General features: G+C 39.5%; 1 protein-coding gene across 19 annotated transcripts in view; it reads right to left on the bottom strand.

The window, feature by feature from the left end:
- Positions 1-19082, bottom strand: part of VPS13B (vacuolar protein sorting 13 homolog B) — a 916166-nt gene that overhangs the window by 754642 nt on the left and 142442 nt on the right. For 17 of the 19 annotated variants that reach the window (XR_008509424.2, XM_054519206.2, XM_054519208.2 and 14 more), the window contains one exon: positions 12225-12419. The exons of the other annotated variants lie outside the window; for them this stretch is intronic. Coding sequence is in view for 16 of the 17 variants with exons in the window: in XM_054519206.2 (XP_054375181.2) it covers positions 12225-12419 (195 nt within the window). In the remaining variant the exon portion in view is untranslated. The remainder of the gene's footprint in view (positions 1-12224; positions 12420-19082) is intronic. 19 annotated transcript variants of the gene reach the window in all.

The following is a 19082-nucleotide window of genomic DNA, read 5'->3' as shown; positions in this document are numbered from 1 at the left end:
ATTACTTAAAATCATAACTTAAAATTAAGATATTTCACATTCATTCTTTTTGAAGACCCGTTCTGAGCAACAATGTATGCAAAGTACTGCGCTGGTTTCTGTACAATTTCAGGATTTCTTATTTCCTTATAAAGGCCAAATATTCAAAGGATTCTGGAATTTACAGTTATTAATATAACAATACAAAACACTTTTTAAAAACAATATCCAACCGCCAAATATTTCGAGTTATGAATAAAGATAATATTTTATCACATCATATTACTTATGCTCAACTAAGAACGCTCTCAAAGCCACTGTCGAATTTTCCATTAAATGCCCCAACAGTATAATCACAGACACTATCTACCAACTGTACTCAGAAGGAAATTGGGTGTAGAGGAGATCCCCTGCTGGTTGTCTGCAGAATTGCAAAGGGCTTTGGGGAAACTGCATACTATTCTGTCATTTTTTTAAAAGCCTTTATTGTATTTTTGTGTTGCCTAGAGATGCTTCTAAGAAAACATTCAACCAGGTGAAAATTACAATAAAAGAGGACCTACTGGACAAAGAAGTTACCTTCTAAATATTGCCAAATTATTATGAGTCATATTTTGCTTCCTCTATTATCCACCAAATCAAAAAGAACTATTTAAAAATAAATTTTTAAACTTTCTCTTTTAAATTACAGCAATCAGATACATAGATTTACAAAACCTATATAAGCTAATAATTTGTCAACATCCCTTGACCAAGACTATAAATACTTAATCTGGAAAAAGCAGAACCAGCAGTGTAAACTGAAGTTGCTTTCATGAAGGATAGTTCACATATTCAAAAACTGGTTTGGTAAATGTTGCAAACTAATAATCTGGAGCAATAAAAATGTATGAAACAGTAAGTATAACTACCAGTAGAAATTTTAGCTAAAGGAAATAGTAAAGTTGAATAAGAGAACTTACACATCTCATTAAATAAAAAGTTAAACATGTATTGCCACCTATTTTTAAAAATCCCAATTAGTAAACAAAAATAAATACATCATCAAAATTTTAACATTTTACAACAAATGTTCTTGAATTAACATCTCAAATAGAAGAAATTGTAATGGATTTAGAAACATTATATGGCAACTTCTGTAAGATTTTGCCAAAAATTATCATAAATTAGAATCTGCTATTTTAAAAAGACAAAAGTATAAAAAGCACATGCTAACTGTAAATGACAATAAAAACATTATAATTATGATATACAATAAATAATTTTTGTTATTGCCATTATAAAACACATGGTATAATAGTATAATCAGCATCATAAAGATTTGTCCAGGAACAAATAAGCATTTCTTTCATTTCAAAAGTTGGTATGTATGCAATAATACACTGAAACACATAAAAACTGAAGAAAGAATAATAATAACTAGGGTTGTACAGGATAATAATGAACACCTTGCAAAGAAAAACTCTTCAGGGGATAAGAATGAAATCAAAATCAACCAAAGAATTTTAGAGCTCAAACTGCTTAGTGATTATTTAACTCAATCATCTCATTTTACATGCAGGAAAAATGAAGTCCAAAAGGATCAGCGACATCTTTGAACTTATATATTGATGTAACAAGGATATGATGCTTCATTTGATGTAGCTCATCTATTAACTCAAAATTTCACCCGACCTTCCTTCCTCCCTCTATTTCCTCCTTCTCTTCACCTAAAAAGGAATGGCTGATTCTCTATTTATTCTTAAAGAAAAATAAACAATCTTTCTCACAATGGTTTATTGCTGGGCACTGCATTCTTTTCTACTGGTCTATATGTCTGTGTTTACACCAGTACCACACTGTTTTGATTACTATAGCTCTGTAGTAGCTTCTGGAATCAGTAAGAGTAAGTCCTTCAGCTTTGTTCTTTTTCAAGATCGTTTTGGTTATTTGGGGTCCCTTGAGAGTCCATATGAATTTTACGATGAGTTTTTCTACTTCTGCAAAAAAACATTGGAATTGTAATAGAGTTTGCACTGAATGTCTAGAAAGGATAGCATGGACAATATTAAGTCTTCCAATTCAAGAAGATGAGATGTGTTTCCATTTATGTATATCTTTGTTTCTTTCAGCTATGTTTTGTGGTTCTTATTGCAAAAGTCTTTCACTTCCTTTGTTAATTCCTAAACAATAAACCTCTAAGAAAATAGAACAAAAATCAACTACAGCCTACAGGCCAAATCCCACACACTGCTTGTTCTGGGATAGCCTACAAGCAAAGAATAATTTTTACACATAAACATTTATAATCAACATGGTGGGAACAATAAGTTGAAATCCCAATTAGGTGAAATGTTGTCCCTCCAAAAAGAATTCCATTCTTCTCATTAATAAAACTGTATTACCCGGCCAGGCACGGTGGCTCATGCCTATAATCCCAGCACTTTGGGAGGCAGAGGCAGAGGTGGGCGGATCACGAGCTCAGGAGTTCAAGAACAGCCTGGCCAACACAGTGAAGTCCCGTCTCTACTAAAAATACAAAAAATTAGCCGGGAGTGGTGGCACGCGCCTGTAATCCCAGCTACTCGGGAGGCTGAGGCAGGAGAATCACTTGAACCCGGGAGGCAGAGGTTGCAGTGAGTCAAGATTGTGCCATTGCACTCCAGCCAGGGCAACAGTGCAAAACTAGATCTCAAAAAAATAAATGAATAAAAGAAAAATAAAACTGTGTATTACCCAAAAACTGTACTCAATTATTACATTTTGAATATTATAAACTCAACATTTGTAAAATTTGTTCTCTCTCTTGTTATTTAAGTTCCTACATAATATCCTCAATTTTGCCACTTGGTCCACAAAGCCTAAAATATATACTGAGTCTGTAGGCAAAATTTTGCTGACCCCTGCTGGAGGGTATACACTGAAAATTGGAACAAATGGGTTGTAAGGTAGATGTGCTTTCAAATGTATTACATGCTGCTACTTCCAAAATAAATATGCCAGTTTATGTAACCGTAAAATGTGTATGAAAACATTATTTCCTCCAAATCCCTTGGGATTTTCTTCAGGTAAAAAATTAACAGATCCAAAGAATCCAAAGGGTTTTCATCCTACTCTAACTCCTTGTTCTGTCTGAAGTATGTATCGTAGCTGATCCGTATGAATAAGGCCTTAAAGTTATATACTATTCCCTCCCCCTCCCCCTCCCCCTCCCTCTCCCCTTTCTTCGGTCTCCCTCTCCTTCTTTTTTCGGTCTCCCTCTGTTGCCGAAGCTGGACTGTACTGCCGTGATATCGGCTCACTGCAACCTCCCTGCCTCGGGCTCCTGTGACTCTCCTGCCTCGGCCTGCCGAGTGCCTGGGATTGCAGGCGCGTGGCGCCACGCCTGAATGGTTTTTGTGTTTTTGGTGGAGACGCGGTTTCACCGTGTTGACCGGGCTGGTCTCCAGCTCCTGGCCTCGAGTGATCTGCCTGCCTCGGCCTCCCGAGGTTCTGGGATTGCAGACGGAGTCTTGCTCACTCAATGCTCAATGGTGCTCAGGCTGGAGTGCAGTGGCATGATCTCGGCTCGCTACAACCTCCACCTACCAGCCTCCTGCCTTGGCCTCTTAAAGTGCTAAGATTACAGCCTCTGCCGGGCCGTCACCCCATCTAGGAAGCGAGGAGCATCTCTGCCTGGCCACCCATCATCTGGGATGTGAGGAGCCCCTCTGCCCGGCCGCCCCGTCTGGGAAGTGAGGAGCGCCTCTGCCCAGCCGCCATCCCATATAGGCAGTGAGGAACGTCTCTGCCCGGCCACCCATCGTCTGGGATGTGAGGAGCGCCTCTGCCCGGCCGCCCCGTCTGGGAAGTGAGGAGTGCCTCTGCCCGGCCGCCCCGTCTGGGAAGTGAGGAGCGCCTCTGCCCGGCCGCCCCGTCTGGGAGATGAGGAGTGCCTCTGCCCGGCTGCCACCCCGTCTGGGAGGAACTGAGGAGCACCTCTGCCCGGCTGCCCCGTCTGGGAGATGAGGAGCACCTCTGCCCGGCCGCCCCATCTGGGAGGTGAGGAGCACCTCTGCCTGGCCACCACCCCGTCTGGGAGGAAGTGAGCAGCGCCTCTGCCCGGCTGCCCCATCTGGGAAGTGAGGAGCGCCTCTGCCCAGCGGCCACCCTGTATGGGAAGTGAGGAGCGCCTCTGCCCGGCCGCCCCGTCTGGGAAGTGAGGAGCGCCTCTGCCCGGCCGCCCCGTCTGGGAGGTGAGGAGTGCCTCTGCCCGGCTGCCGCCCCGTCTGGGAGGAAGTGAGGAGCACCTCTGCCCGGCTGCCCTGTCTGGGAGATGAGGAGCACCTCTGCCCAGCCGCCCCGTCTGGGAGGTGAGGAGCGCCTCTGCCTGGCCGCCACCCCGTCTAGGAGGAAGTGAGGAGCGCCTCTGCCCGGCTGCCCCATCTGGGAAGTGAGGAGCGCCTCTGCCCGGCCGCCACCCCGTATGGGCAGTGAGGAGCGCCTCTGCCTGGCCACCCCGCCTGGGAGGTGGGGAGCGCCTCTGCCCGGCCGCCCCGTCTGGGAGGTGAGGAGCGCCTCTGCCCGGCCGCCACCACGTCTGGGAGGAAGTGAGGAGCACCTCTGCCCGGCGGCCCTGTCTGGGAAGTGAGGAGCGCCTCTGCCCGGCCACCCCGTCTGGGAAGTGAGGAGTGCCTCTGCCTGGCCGCCACCCCGTCTGGGAGGAAGTGAGGAGCACCTCTGCCCGGCGGCCCTGTCTGGGAAGTGAGGAGCGCCTCTGCCCGGCCACCCCGTCTGGGAAGTGAGGAGTGCCTCTGCCTGGCCGCCACCCCGTCTGGGAGGAAGTGAGGAGCGCCTCTGCCTGGCTGCCCCATCTGGGAAGTGAGGAGCGCCTCTGCCCAGCTGCCACACCGTCTGGGAAGTGAGGAGCGCCTCTGCCTGGCCACCCCGTCTGGGAGGTGAGGAGCGCCTCTGCCTGGCCGCCTTGTCTGGGAAGTGAGGAGCGCCTCTGCCCGGCCGCCCTGTCTGGGAGGTGAGGAGCGCCTCTGCCTGGCCGCCACACCGTCTGGGAGGAAGTGAGGGGCTTCTCTGCCCGGCCGCCCCGTCTGGGAAGTGAGGAGCGCCTCTGCCCGGCCACCCCCTCTGGGAAGTGAGGAGCGCCTCTGCCCGGCCGCCCCGTCTGGGAGATGAGGAGCGCCTCTGCCTGGCTGCCACGCTGTCTGGGAGGAAGTGAGGAGCGCCTCTGCCCGGCCGCCCCGTCTGGGAGGTGAGGAGCGCCTCTGCCCGGCCGCCCCGTCTGGGAAGTGAGGAGCGCCTCTGCCCGGCGGCCCCGTCTGGGAAGTGAGGAGCGCCTCTGCCCGGCCGCCCCGTCTGGGAAGTGAGGAGCGCCTCTGCCCGGCGGCCCCGTCTGGGAAGTGAGGAGCGCCTCTGCCCGGCCGCCCCGTCTGGGAAGTGAGGAGCGCCTCTGCCCGGCCGCCCCGTCTGGGAAGTGAGGAGCGCCTCTGCCCGGCCGCCCTGTCTGGGAGGTGTACCCAACAGCTCCGAAGAGACAGCGACCATCGGGAGTGGGCCATGAGGACGATGGCGGTTTTGTTGAAAAGAAGGGGGGGGAAGTGTGGGGAAAGGAAGGAGAGATCAGATTGTTGTTGTGTCTGTGTAGAAAGAGGTGAGCATAGGAGACTCCATTTTGTTCTGACTAGGAGAAATTCTTCTGCCTTGGGATGCTGTTGATCTATGGCCTTTCCCCCAGCCCCGGGTTCTCTGAAACATGTGCTGTGTCAACTCAGGGTTAAATGGATTAAGGGCGGTGCAAGATGTGCTTTGTTAAACAGATGCTTGAAGGCAGCATGCTCTTTAAGAGTCATCACCACTCCCTAATCTCAAGTACCCAGGGGCACAAACACTGCAGAAGGCCGCAGGGACCTCTGCCTAGGAAAACCAGAGACCTTTGTTCATGTGTTTATCTGCTGACCTTCTCTCCAGTATTATCCTATGACCCTGCCATATCCCCCTCTCCGAGAAACACCCAAGAATGATCAATAAATACTTCATAAATAAAAAAAGAAAGAAAGAAAAAAAAAGTTATATACTATTCTACAAATTACACAATGCAGTCACATTACCAAATTTTCTACATATGTTTCAAATATCAGATGCCTTGAAACTCTTAGCTACTCAATACCATACATATTCAAAGGATGGGTTTGCCAGATACATAAAGAGGAATTGGTAAGCCATAAACAAGTGTCATCTCTCGGGGAGAGGAGGTTGAAGAGATGTTAGGCAAAGCATACAAAATTTCAATTAGATAGGAGAAATAAATTTAAAAGATCTATTGTACAACATGAAGACTATAGTAAATAACAATGTATTCTATTAAAAAATCAATGACAGCAGATTTAAATGGTTCTCATCACAAAAATGATAGTATGTGACATAATATATGTTAGCTAAATTGAGCTATTTCAAAATGTATACATATTTCAAAACATGTTATAAACAATAAATATATACAATTTTGTCAATTACAAATAAAAGGAATCTTTCATCTGCATATTTTCCATACAGATCCATGCCAACTCTCCCAATTGGTAAATTTTATTACATGAAGTGGGAATTATGAATCATTTCATCATATAGCCAATACAGCCAAGGTTAAGTATACAAAATTAAAACTCAAGCATTTGTTTAAGTACTTAATTGAAAATTATATATGGACTAAAATGCCAAACACATGAATCCTCTACTGTACTACTGTAACATGATAAAACTAAAACTTTAAAAACTTCCTCAATGGCTACTGAAATCAACCCAAGTAACATGAACTGCTATAAACTTTATAGCAAACTGGTAAATGGAGTCACATCACAGTAGCCATATAAAAAAAAACTCTCTACCACATCCTGAAAGTATTCAAATATCCTACGTCACAGTAGAAGTATGAAAATGAAATGAAATATTCAAGACAAGATTCAAGGCTTTATTTTCAAAAGTATTTAGTATTCTTGGCCAGGCGCAGTGGCTCACACCTGTAATCCCAGCACTTTGGGAGGTCGAGGTGGGAGGATCAATTTGAGGCCAAGAGTTCGAGACCAGCCTGGTCAACATGGTGAGACCCTGTCTCTACTAAAAATACAAAAATTAGCTGGGTGTGGTGGTGCACACCTGTAATCCTAGCTACTTGGGAGGCTGAGGCAGGAGAATCGCTTGAACCTGGGAAGTGGAGATTGCAGTGAGCCTAGATTGTGCCACTGCACTCCAGCCTGGGTAACAGAATGAGACTCAGTCTCAAAAAAAAAAAAAAAAAAAAAAAAGGATTTAGTACTTTTAACACCAGTGAATGGTTTTCCTATGCATATTATGCTATTCCCACTCTGCCTAACACCTTACTTCCTGAGACATTAAATGTATCCATTATGACTGTATTGACTGTATTCAAACAGGCCAAAATATAAAAGAAAACTAGACAGCATGTGTAGCAAAGGCCCTTTTTCCAAAATATATCGGTAGTACACTGTAAATAACTTTTACATTACACTGGAAATGTGAGTTTTAACATATTGACAAGTAGAAATCGTGAAGAACTATTCCAATAAATTTTATGTCAGTATGGATGGTGACTATATTGATGACCAATGGTTTTGGTGAACATCCTTCTTGAGTATAGAGACTCACTTTATTTATCCATAAGCCGAATGTCAATGTTTTATGTTGACTGCATGTTAACTGATATTTGCATATATTGGCTTAAATAAAATATATTATTGACATGAAAAAACAAAGCAAATATTCTTAACACTGTAATCTGATATTAAATTTGTACCAATATTTTTAAAAATTGTACACTTCTATGTATTAATTGTGACAATAAATAAAAAAGCTTAAGTATAAAGCATTGAATCTGAAAATTATAAAGTATAAAGCATTGTAAAGTATAAAGTACATTTATAATCTTTATATCTAGGTTTTGAAAATATTTCTGCTACTCCATATAACATAAAACATTACGGTAGATCACTAAAATAATGGCCCCAATGAGTCACACTTCCCTGTGTCCACACCCTTTTGCAATGTGATCTGTTGTTCTCCCACCAAAGGAGCCATCCTTGAGAAAAAAGCCTTTGCAAAAACAACCAAGAAAACATGTTCTTCTAGTCTGCATGGTCTGAAAACAGTCAAATGTTAACATCTTACATTTATACACACCTGCAGGTGATCTAAAACTGGTATCTTGAAATTGGTTTATTTTTGTGTTACACATATACAAATACTTAAAAACTTTATAACTTCAAATAAACTAATTAGGCCAAGAGCCTATTCGTGGAGTCCTCTAATCTTTTGATACATTACATGAAAATTAGTGCTTTTTTAGTATCTTTTTTTTTTTTTTTTTTTGAGACAGGGTCTTACTCTGTTGCCTAAGCTGGAGTGCACTGGTGCCATCACAGCTCACTGCAACCTTGACCTCCTGGGCTCAAGCAAATCTCTCACCTCAGCCTCCCAGGTAGCTGGCACTACAGGCATGCAACCACAATGCCTGGCTAATTTTTGTATTTTTTGTAGAGATGAGGTTTCACCACTTTGCTCAGGAGGGTCTCGAGCTCCTGGGCTCAAGTGATCCACCCATCTCAGACTCTCAAAGTGCTGAGATTACAGGCGTTAGCCACCATACCCAGCCAGTACTGATTCTTAAATTCAACTTTTTATAGTTTTCTTTTGTTCATAAAACAGAAGTTGATTGTGTACACACTATTTCTATTTAAACCATACATCTCTGCTTGCTTAGCTAAAACATGTATTGTTCAACATTTGAGGTTATTGTTTGTATATACCTGCATTGGATGTATTACTTATTTTTTAAAAATTGAAAGAGCTGGGGAAAGCTACCAATAATTCACTTTACATAACCAGATGGACATACCCAAGAGATACTGCAAGTTCCACATCACCACAATACAACAAATATCACAATAATTTTTGGTTTCCCAGTACATATAATAAAAGTTATGTATACACTTACACTGTAGTCTATTAAGTGTGCAATAACATTATGTCAAAAAAAACTTATATACCTTAAATAAAAAGCACTTTATTGGCTGGGCACAGTGTTTCACACCTGTAATCATAGCACTTTGGGAAGCAAGGGAGGCAGATAGCTTGAGTTCAGGAATTCGAGACCAGCCTGGGCAATGGAGCAAAACCCCATCTTACCAAAAATACAAAAAATTAGCTGAGCATGGGCATGTGTACCTGTGGTCCCAGTACTTGGGAAACAGATGGGAGAATCGCTTGAGCTCAGGAGGTGGAGGCTGCAGTGAGCCGAGATCATGCCACCGCACTACAGCCTGGGTGACAGAGTGAGACTCTGCCCCCACCCCTTACAAAAAGTACTTTATTGCTAAAAAATGCTAATGACCATCTCAACCTTCAGCAAGTAATAACCTTTTTGCCTTGATGTTCATGGCTGCTTACTAATCAGGATGGTGGTTGCTAAAAGTGGTGGGGACAGCTGCAGCAATTTCTAAAAATAAGACAACAGTGAAGTTTGCCATATTGATTAACTCTTCCTTTCATGAAAGATTTCTCCATAGCAGGCAATGATGATTGATTGAGGTTTGATGGCATTTTAACAGTAGTAAAACTTCTATCAAAATTGGAGTCAATCCTCTCAAACCATGCCATTGCTTTATCAACCAAGTTTACAGAACTTTTTAAATTCTCTGTAATCATTTAACAATGTTCCCAGCATCTTCCCCAGGAGTAACTGCCATCTCCAGAAATCACTTTCTTTGCTCATCCATAAGAAGCAACTCCTCCTCCATTCAAGTTTTATCATGAGATTGTAGCAATTCAGTCATATCTTCAGACACCAATTCTAGTTCTCTTGCTATTTCCATTACATCTGCAGTTACTTCCTCCATGGAAGTCTTGAACCCCTCAAAGTCATCCATGAGGACTGAAATCAACTTCTTCCAAACTCTTGTTAATGTAAATAGTTTGACCTCCTTCTGTGAATCATAAATATTCTTAATAGCATCTAGATTGATGAATCTTTTCCAAAAGGTTTTCAATTTGCTTTGCCCAGGTCTATCAGAAGAATGGCTATCTATGGTAGCTATAAGCCCTACAAATATATTTCTTAAATAATAAGACCCCAGAGTCAAAATTACTCTTGATCCACAGGCTGCAGAATGAATGTCATGTTAACAGGCATGAAAACATGTGCATCTCCCTGTACATCTTCATCACAGGTGTAGGGTGACCAGGAGCATTGTCCGTGAGCGCTAATATTTTGAGAGGAGTCTTTTCTGGACAGTAGGTCTCCACAGGCTTAAAATATTTAGTAAACCATGACATAAACAGATGTACTGTCATTGAGGCTTTGTTGTTCCATTTATAGAGCATGAGCAGTGAAGATTTAGCCTAATTCTTAAAGCATTTTGGATTTTCAGAATGGTAGATGAGCATTATCTTCAACTTAAAAAGTCACCAGGTACATTAGCCCCTAACAAGAGAGTCAGTGTCTCGCCCTGTTGCTCAGGCTGGAGTGCAACAGCCTGATCTTGGCTCACTGCAACCTCTGCCTCTTGGGTTCAGGCGATTCTCCTGCCTCAGCCTCCTGAGTAGCTGAGATTACAGGCACACACCACCACACCCGGCTAATTTTTTTGCATCTTTAGTAGAGATGGGGTTTCACCATGTTGGCCAGGCCGGTCAATCTCCTGACCTCGTGATCCACCCACCTCAGCCTCCAAAAGAGCTGGGATTACAGGCATGAGCCACCGTGCCCGGCCGCCTTTTGAAGTTTTGAAGCAAGGCATTGACTTCTCCTCTCTAGCTATGTAAGTCCTAGATGGTATCTTCTTCCAAGAGAAGGCTATTTCGTCTACATTGAAAATCTGTTTAGTGTATCCACCTTCATCAATTAACTGAGCTAGATATGGATAACCTGCCCTAGTTTCTATGTCAGCACTTGCTGTTTCACCTTGCACTTTTATGTTATGGAGATGGTTTCTCTTACACTTCATGAACCAATCTCTGCCAGCTTCAAATTTTTCTTCTGCAGCTTTCTCAAGTCTCTCAGCATTTACAGAATTGAAGAGAGTTAGGGCCTTGCTTTTCATTTAAGGGAATGTTGTAGCTGGTTTGATCTGCTATCCGGACCACTCAAACTTTATATCAACAATATGGCTGTTCCACTTTCTTGTCATTCCTGTGTTCACTGGAGTAGCACTTTTAATTTCCTGGAGACTTTTCCTTTGAATTCACAACTTGGCTGTTTTGCAAAAGAGGCCTAGCTTTCAGGCCTCATCTTGGCTTTTGACACACCTTCTTCATTAAGGTTAATTACTTCTAGCTTTTGATTTAAAGTAGAGTTATGGGACTCTTCCTTTCACTTGAACATTTACAGGCCATTGTAGGGCTATTAATTGGCCTAACTTCAATATTGTTGTGTCTCAAGGATAGGATAAGGGAAAGAGAAGGGGGAACTGGTCAGTGGAGGACCCAGAACACACCCAACATTTACTAAGTTCACCATCTTAAATGGGTGCACTTTTTGGTGCCTGAAAAAGTTACAGTGATGACAGATCACAATGCTAAAATAATAATGAAAACTTGTGAAATATTTGGATAATTACCAAAATATGACACAGAGACACGAAGTGAGCACATATTATTGAAAAAATGGCACCAAAGCCTTGCTTAATGCAAGATTGCCATAAACCTTCAATTTGTTAAAAAAAAAAAAAAAACACACACACACATACACACACACACACACACAATTACTATGAAGTACAATAAAGTAATGCATGATAAAATGGCATATGCCTGTATTTAAAATAAATTTCCCTTGCATCAATAAATTAACATGAATTAAATAAAGGTGACATAAAAAAGTTTTAGGCCCTCTTTCTGCCTCATTATGCCTCACATAAATGCTCCCTTCAAAAAAACATGAGTCTTCAAAGCATCCATATTAAACTAAGTGCTCTTTCACATTGCTTATAAAAATTACCATCAATGATAAATAAAATTATTCAAAAGTTATGATTAACCATTCATTTATAAATATCAAGCTACTAATCTCACATAATTGAAAAATCTTTAAAATAAGTATATTTTTATTACTTACTTTATTGGAATAAATACATCTTATTTCTTATTTAAATCTTACCTTTCAGAGTACTATTTCTCTGAAATTGCAACATCAAGAAAAAAGAAACTTATTTGATGATCCCAAAGCCAAACCCATGCTAACAAACAAGAAAATTCACTTTTCATACCTTAAGATAGCAGTGTACATAACAATAATGAAGCAGGTTATCAGAAGGTTGAGTAAGGCTGCTGACCACATGCACCAACTGTTCAGCATACATCGGCACTGAATGTTCAAGATTAATTTTATCCACCAATATTCGAATGGATGGCAAAGGCCGAAGAGACTGGAAGTTTGTAGTATTCATGAAGTTACTTGAGTTCTAGAAAATAATAGTGTTCGCTTTATATTTTAAAAGTGGAGCAGTGACTGAGTTGCAATTACCTCTATGCAAGCTTCAGATCTGCACATTTGCAGTGATATCAAATCAATCTAGAAATGATGCCTTTCTACAGATCTCTCTTGCCATAACCAAATAACAAATGTCTTTCTATATATTTTAAATATGTCCCAGACTTCAAAGAATGCATATTTTTTGCAAAATTATCATTGCCCTTTCAGCTCAAGCTTTTTTTCTTTTTCAATCAACTGGAATAGTATCACTACATGCCTCAGTATGATGAAGATATTTTATTAAGCTTAATTATTCCAAAATGTTTTCTAGATATCCAAGAGTCAGCATCTTTTATTTTAATCTCTTTTATTCACATTTAGCTGACTAAAGAACTAAATGGACTACACCACACAGTGTCAAAAACATTCACAATAAGCAATGTTTGCAGGTAAGAAAAATTCCTGATCTGTATCGTATCTACTAACAATACACATGTTAAGGGCTCATAAAGTCCTAAGAATCTTGAGGACGGCACAGTATTCTCAGTTTTACAGAATCTTTCTGAGCTTTCAAGTAAATACAGGTAAGTTTCAAGATGTCCAGCATATGTACCCTGAGTGGCAAATGATCCCTGTCCTAGAACTCCCTCACTCCCTTAAAATGCTCTACCTGTGGTTCTCAATGAGGAATGCCATGACTTCCCATCCAGAAGAATATGACAAAATGCAAGAAGAGCAGTTTCATTGCTTTGTCTGTCTTTCATTGTCACAATAATATTGGCCTTTAGCAGGTATTGGCCAAAGATAGTAAATGCTACATAATAATTCTCCAATCCAAAAAAACCAAAAGTGCCATTACTGAGAATCACTGCTTAAAACTAAGTTGAAAATACAATCCTGATTTTTTACTCATTACTAATAATTTTAAAACCACCATTTATTTAGGAATTATGTTGCTTTTTTAAGTGACTTTCTTTGGGATTACTAAAAAATAACACAGAATAAAGCACACAAATCTGAAGGGTAGAGCTGAATGAATTTTTACATCTGTAACCACCACCCATCTGAAGCACCCTACAAGACTGTCCCATGTCCCTTTCAAGGCAATACTAAATCCTCAACAGACATAGCTAATCACTTCAATTGCCATAGATTAGTTTTCTCTCTTCTTGAACTTCATATAAATGAAATCATATATTATATAATTTTTTACTCAATATTACACCTGTAAGAATTATCTGTGTTGTCCTTTCTTTCAGTTCACACTTTTATCATTATGAAGTGGCTCTCTTTATTTCAGTAATACTTCTTACCTTAAAATCTACTTTATCTCTTAGTAAAATAGCCATGCTATCTTTCTTTTGGTTAGTGTTTAAATGGTATATTTTTTCCATCCTTTTCCTTCAAACCTGTATCCTTACGTTTTCCAGTTTCACAATTTTATTTGGTGCTTTTTTTTAATGGACTGAGGTCTCTTTGGAAATCTTCCGCCTTTCTGTCTTCTTCCTTAAGCAATTAATCATAAAGTCCATGTCTAACAACTCTAATACCTTAATCATCTCTAAGTCTATTTATATTATTGATTTTTTATTATATTTAATTCAATTGGTTCTATTTTTAGTATAACTCATAATTTTGTATCAAGCAGATGACATCATGGATAAAAAATTATAGAGGCTCTGATAATGCTATCTTCCCCTAAAGTAAGTTAACTATTCTTTGGCAAGCAGACAGAATACAAGTATATCATCATGGTCCTATCCAGGACTGAAATTAGGCTTTCTTAGACTAATCTATTTCAATCTGTACTTATTCCTAGGGTGTGGCCCTTATAAGGTCTCAAAGGAAGGCCCCAGGTGCTAATGTGGCAGGGCCTGAACTCTAATTGTAGATACACAGCACCATGCAAATAGTCAAATTTATACTTTGCTTTCTGCTGGGTTTCCTGAAGTCTTGCATTATACATGGGCAGCTTAGGAATTAGCCAACAATCTAAAGGAAATTTTATACAAATTTGTGGGCTGCCTTCTGAGTAAGACCTCCTTGTTAGCATTTTTCCTTTTGACAGGCATACTGGAAGACCAGACATGGCTAACAAAAGAATCTCTAAGCTTGAAGATATCTCAGTAGAAACTGCCAAAAGTGAAAAGCAAACCAAAAAAAACCCGGAATATTTCAGAACTGTGGGACAACTACAAAAGATGTAACATACACGTAATACGAATTCCACAAGAGAAGAAAAGAGAGAACGAAACAGAAGAAACATCTGAAACAATAATGACTGTGAGTTTCCTCAAATTAATGTCAGACACCAAACTAGAAACCCAGGAAACTCAGAGAACACCAAGCAGGATAAATGCCAAAAAAAAAAAAACACCTACACACAGACACACCATTTTCAAATCATAGAAATCAAAGATAAAGTCGCCCAAAAAAAATACATGTTACTTATAGAGGAGCAATTATATGAATTACACCTGACCTCCACTCAAAAATAATGTAAGCAAGAAGAGAGCAAAATAAAGTATTTTAAGAGGAAAAAACCCACAAACCTAGAATTCCATACCCCATGAAATTATCCTTCAAAAGGAGAAAAAAAGACTTTCTCAGACAAAAAAAAAAAATTCAGAGAATTTGTTTCCAGTATATCTGCCTTACTAGACGTGTTAAAAAAAATTCTTCAGAGAGAAGAAAAATGATAAAGGTCAGAATTTCACATCTACATTAAAAAAACAGCATCAGAAAAGGCATAAGGTAAAAAAAGACTTAATTTTTGTTATTCTTAATTGATCTAATACATAAATTTGGTCAAAATAATAATAGTAATATGTATTTAATTATGTATGATTGTGTGAGGCAGGCTTATGAATGCTTATATAAAAGTAAAATGAATTACAGCAATGATACAAGAAACAGGATGGCAGAATTAGTATTTCTTTTACTATAAGAAACTCTGACTACCTGTAAAGTGGTATGGTGTTATTTGAAAGTGGACTTGAATTAATTGTAAAAATATAATGCAAATTCTAGGACAAACACTAAAAAGAAGTATAACAGGTAGGTTAATAGAGGAGAGAAAATCGAATAATGTAAAATGCTCAATTAAAACCACAAAACGCCAAAAGAGAGTGGAAAAAAAATCAGGAACAAATAACAAGGGCAAAAAATAGAAAATAGCAAGAAGTATGGTTGATATTAGTCCAATTATATTAATAATAACTTCACATCAATGGTCTAAATGCATCAATTAAAAGACAGATTGTCAAGGCAGCTAAAGATACAAGACCCAACTATATATTGTCTACAAAAAAACCTACTTTTTAAAAAAATTTTTCTTATGTATTTATTTGAGACAAGGTCTCACGCCTCAACCTCCAGGGCTCAGGTGATCCACTCACCTCAGCCTCCCAAGTAGCTGGAACTACAGGCACACACCAGCATGCCTGGCTAATTTTTGTATTTTTTTGTAGAGACAGGGTTTTACCCAAGCTGGTCTCAAACTCCTGGGCTCAAGCGATCAGTTCACTTCTACCTCCCAAAGCACTGGGATTACAAGCATGAGCCACCACACCCAGCCAAAACTCACTTTAAATATGTAGACACTTGTAGATTAAAAGAAAATAGAGAAATACATACCATACTAAAACTAATCAAAAGAAAGTAGGAGTGGCTATATTAATTTCAGACAGAACAAAAATCAGACCAGGGAAAGCTATCAGAGATAAAGAAGGGATTAAGTAACGATAAAGGTGTCAATTCCGTAAAAAGACACAACAGTCCCTAACATGGATGTGCCTAAAGACACAGTGCCAAAATACACAAAGCAAAATGTGATAAAATTTCAAGGAAAAAACCCGACAAACCCACTGTTTTAGTTGGAGACTTCAATATCCCTCTATCAGATATAATCAGTTCCAGCAGACAGAAAATCAATAAGGACATAATTGAACTTATAACCAATCGGATATAATAGACATCAATGGACTACTTCATACAGCAACAACAGAGTAGACATTCTTCTAAAGCTTACATAGAACATTCATCAACACAGACACATTCTAAGCCATAAAACACACCTAAACAAATTTAAAAGAAATCATACAATGTCTGCTATTAGACCATAATGGAATTAAACTAAAAATCAGTAAGATAACTAAAAAATGTCAAAATACTTGGAGATTAAATAACATACTTCTAAAGAACACAAGTCAAAGAAAAAATCTCAAGAGAAATAAAAAATACTTTGAATTAAATGAAAACAAAAATCCAACTTATCAAAATTTGTAGCATGCAGTGAAAGCAATGCTTAGAGGCAAGTTTATAGTATTGAGTTCATATATTACAAAAAAGGAAAATCTAAAATCAATCACCTAAGCTTACACTTCAGGAAATTAAATAAATCCAAAATAAGAAGAAAAGAATTAAAATCAAAACAGAAATCAATGAAATTGAAAATAGGAAATCAATAGAGAAAATAAACAAAACCAAAAGCTAGCTCAATAAAAATCAGTAAGCCTCTCTAGCCAGGCTAAGAAAAAAAGTAAGAGGATACAAATTCCTAATGTCAGAAATGAAAGAGGAACATTGTTACAAATCCCAAGGACACTAAAATGATAATTTTTAAAATACTAAAAACAGGCCAGGTGCGTAGCTCATGCCTATAATCCCAGTACTTCAGGAGGCCAAGGTGGGCAGATCACCTGAAGTCAGAAGTCCAAGACCAGCCTGACCGACATGGAGAAACCTCTTCTCTACTAAAAATACAAAATTAGCCAGGCATGGTGGCGCATGCTTGTAATCCCAGCTACTCAGGAGGCTGAAGAAGGAGAATCGCTTGAACCCGGGAGGTGGAGGTTGCTGTGAGCCAAGATCACGCCATTGCACTCCAGCCTGGGCAACAAAAGTGAAACTCTGTCTCAAAAAAAAAAAACAAAGAAGTACCATAAACAACTCTATACCTACAAATTTGATAACCTAGATGAGATGGACCAATTCTTAAAAGATACAAGCTGATGACCTTGGGTCTAATGATGACCTTTAGATATAACACCAAAGGCACAATCTATAAAACAAAGAATTGATAAGCAGGACTTCACTAAAAATGCAAAATTTCTGCTCTGCAAAATACAAGAAAATTAAAAGACAAGCCACAGATTGGGGGAAAATATTTGCAAAAGACCTATCTGATAAAGGACTATTACCCAAAATATACAAGGAATCCTTAAAATTCAATATTAAGAAAACAAACAACTCTTAAAAAATGGGCAATAGATCTGAAGAGATACCTCACCAAAGAAGATATACAGATGGCAAATAAGCACATGAAATGATGTTTCCATATGTCATCAAGGAAATAAAAATCAAAACAATAAGACACCATTACACATGTCTTAGAATGGCAAAGAACCGAAGCACTGACAACATCAAATGTTGGTAGGGATGTGGAGAAACAGGAACTCTCATTCACTGCTGGCAGGGATGCAAAATCATACAGCCACTTTGGAAGACAATTTGGCAGCTTCTTACAAAACTAAACATACTTTTAGCATACAACCCATCAATCACACTCCTTGGTATTTACCCAAAGGAGTTGAAAACATGCCCACACCAAAACTTGCACATGGATGTATATGCCTGTTTTACTCACAACTCTCAAAACTTGAAAGCAACCAAGATGTCCTTCAGTAGGTGAATGGATAAGTAAATTGTGGTACATCCGTAATGGAATATTAGTAAGTGCAAAGAAGAAATCAGCTATCAAGACATGAAAAGCCAAAGAGGAACCTTAAATCCATATTACTAAGTAAAAGAAGCCAATGTGAAAAGGCTACATACTATATGATTCCAACTATACGACAGTCTAGAAAAGGCAAAACTGTGAGGACAGTAAAAAGATCAGTGGTTGCCAGTGGTTAGGGAGAGGAAGGGATGAATAGGCAGAGCACAAAGGATTTTTTGGGAATTGAAACTACTCTATGTGATATTGTTATAGTAGATAATTATACATTTGTCAACACTCATAGAACATAAAACACCAAGAGTGAACTCTAATGTAAACTGTGGACTTTGGGTGATACTGATGTGTCAATACAGGTTCATCAATTATAACAAACATACTACTCTGTTGAGGGATGTTGACAATGGGGGAAGCTATGTATGTGGGGGAGTCAGTTTATGAAAAGTCTCTGTACCTTTCACTCTGCTTTGTGAATCTAAAACTGCTCTAAAAAATAGTATCTATTTAAAAAATTAGATGATAGCAAAAACAGAAATGACAAAATGCAGACATATTTTAATTGTCTCCAGTGAAATTTTCTCTACATGATCTCTTAATCATAATACACTACCATACTTAATTATGAGTGGCCAGTAGAGAGCAACAATAAAGTTAATGCATATAGTTAATTCCCTCATATAAGTTCTTCTTTAAAGTTAGGACACTTTTTATTTCTATGATTATCACTGTCAGCAGACACCAACCTTTCTGGCATCAGAGATTAATTTCATTGAAGACAATCTTTCCACAGACAGGAGAAGGGGTATGGTTTCAGAATGAAATTGTTCCACCTCAGGTCATTAGGTATTAGATTCTCATAAGGAGTGCCAACCTAGATCCCTTGCATGCACAATTCACAATAGAGTTTGTGCTCCT

Source organism: Pongo abelii, chromosome 7, assembly GCF_028885655.2.
Source record: "Pongo abelii isolate AG06213 chromosome 7, NHGRI_mPonAbe1-v2.0_pri, whole genome shotgun sequence".
NCBI classification, from domain to species: domain Eukaryota; kingdom Metazoa; phylum Chordata; class Mammalia; order Primates; family Hominidae; genus Pongo; species Pongo abelii.
The sequence above is the reverse complement of the archived record's forward strand: the minus strand, read 5'-3'. Positions and strand labels throughout refer to the sequence as shown.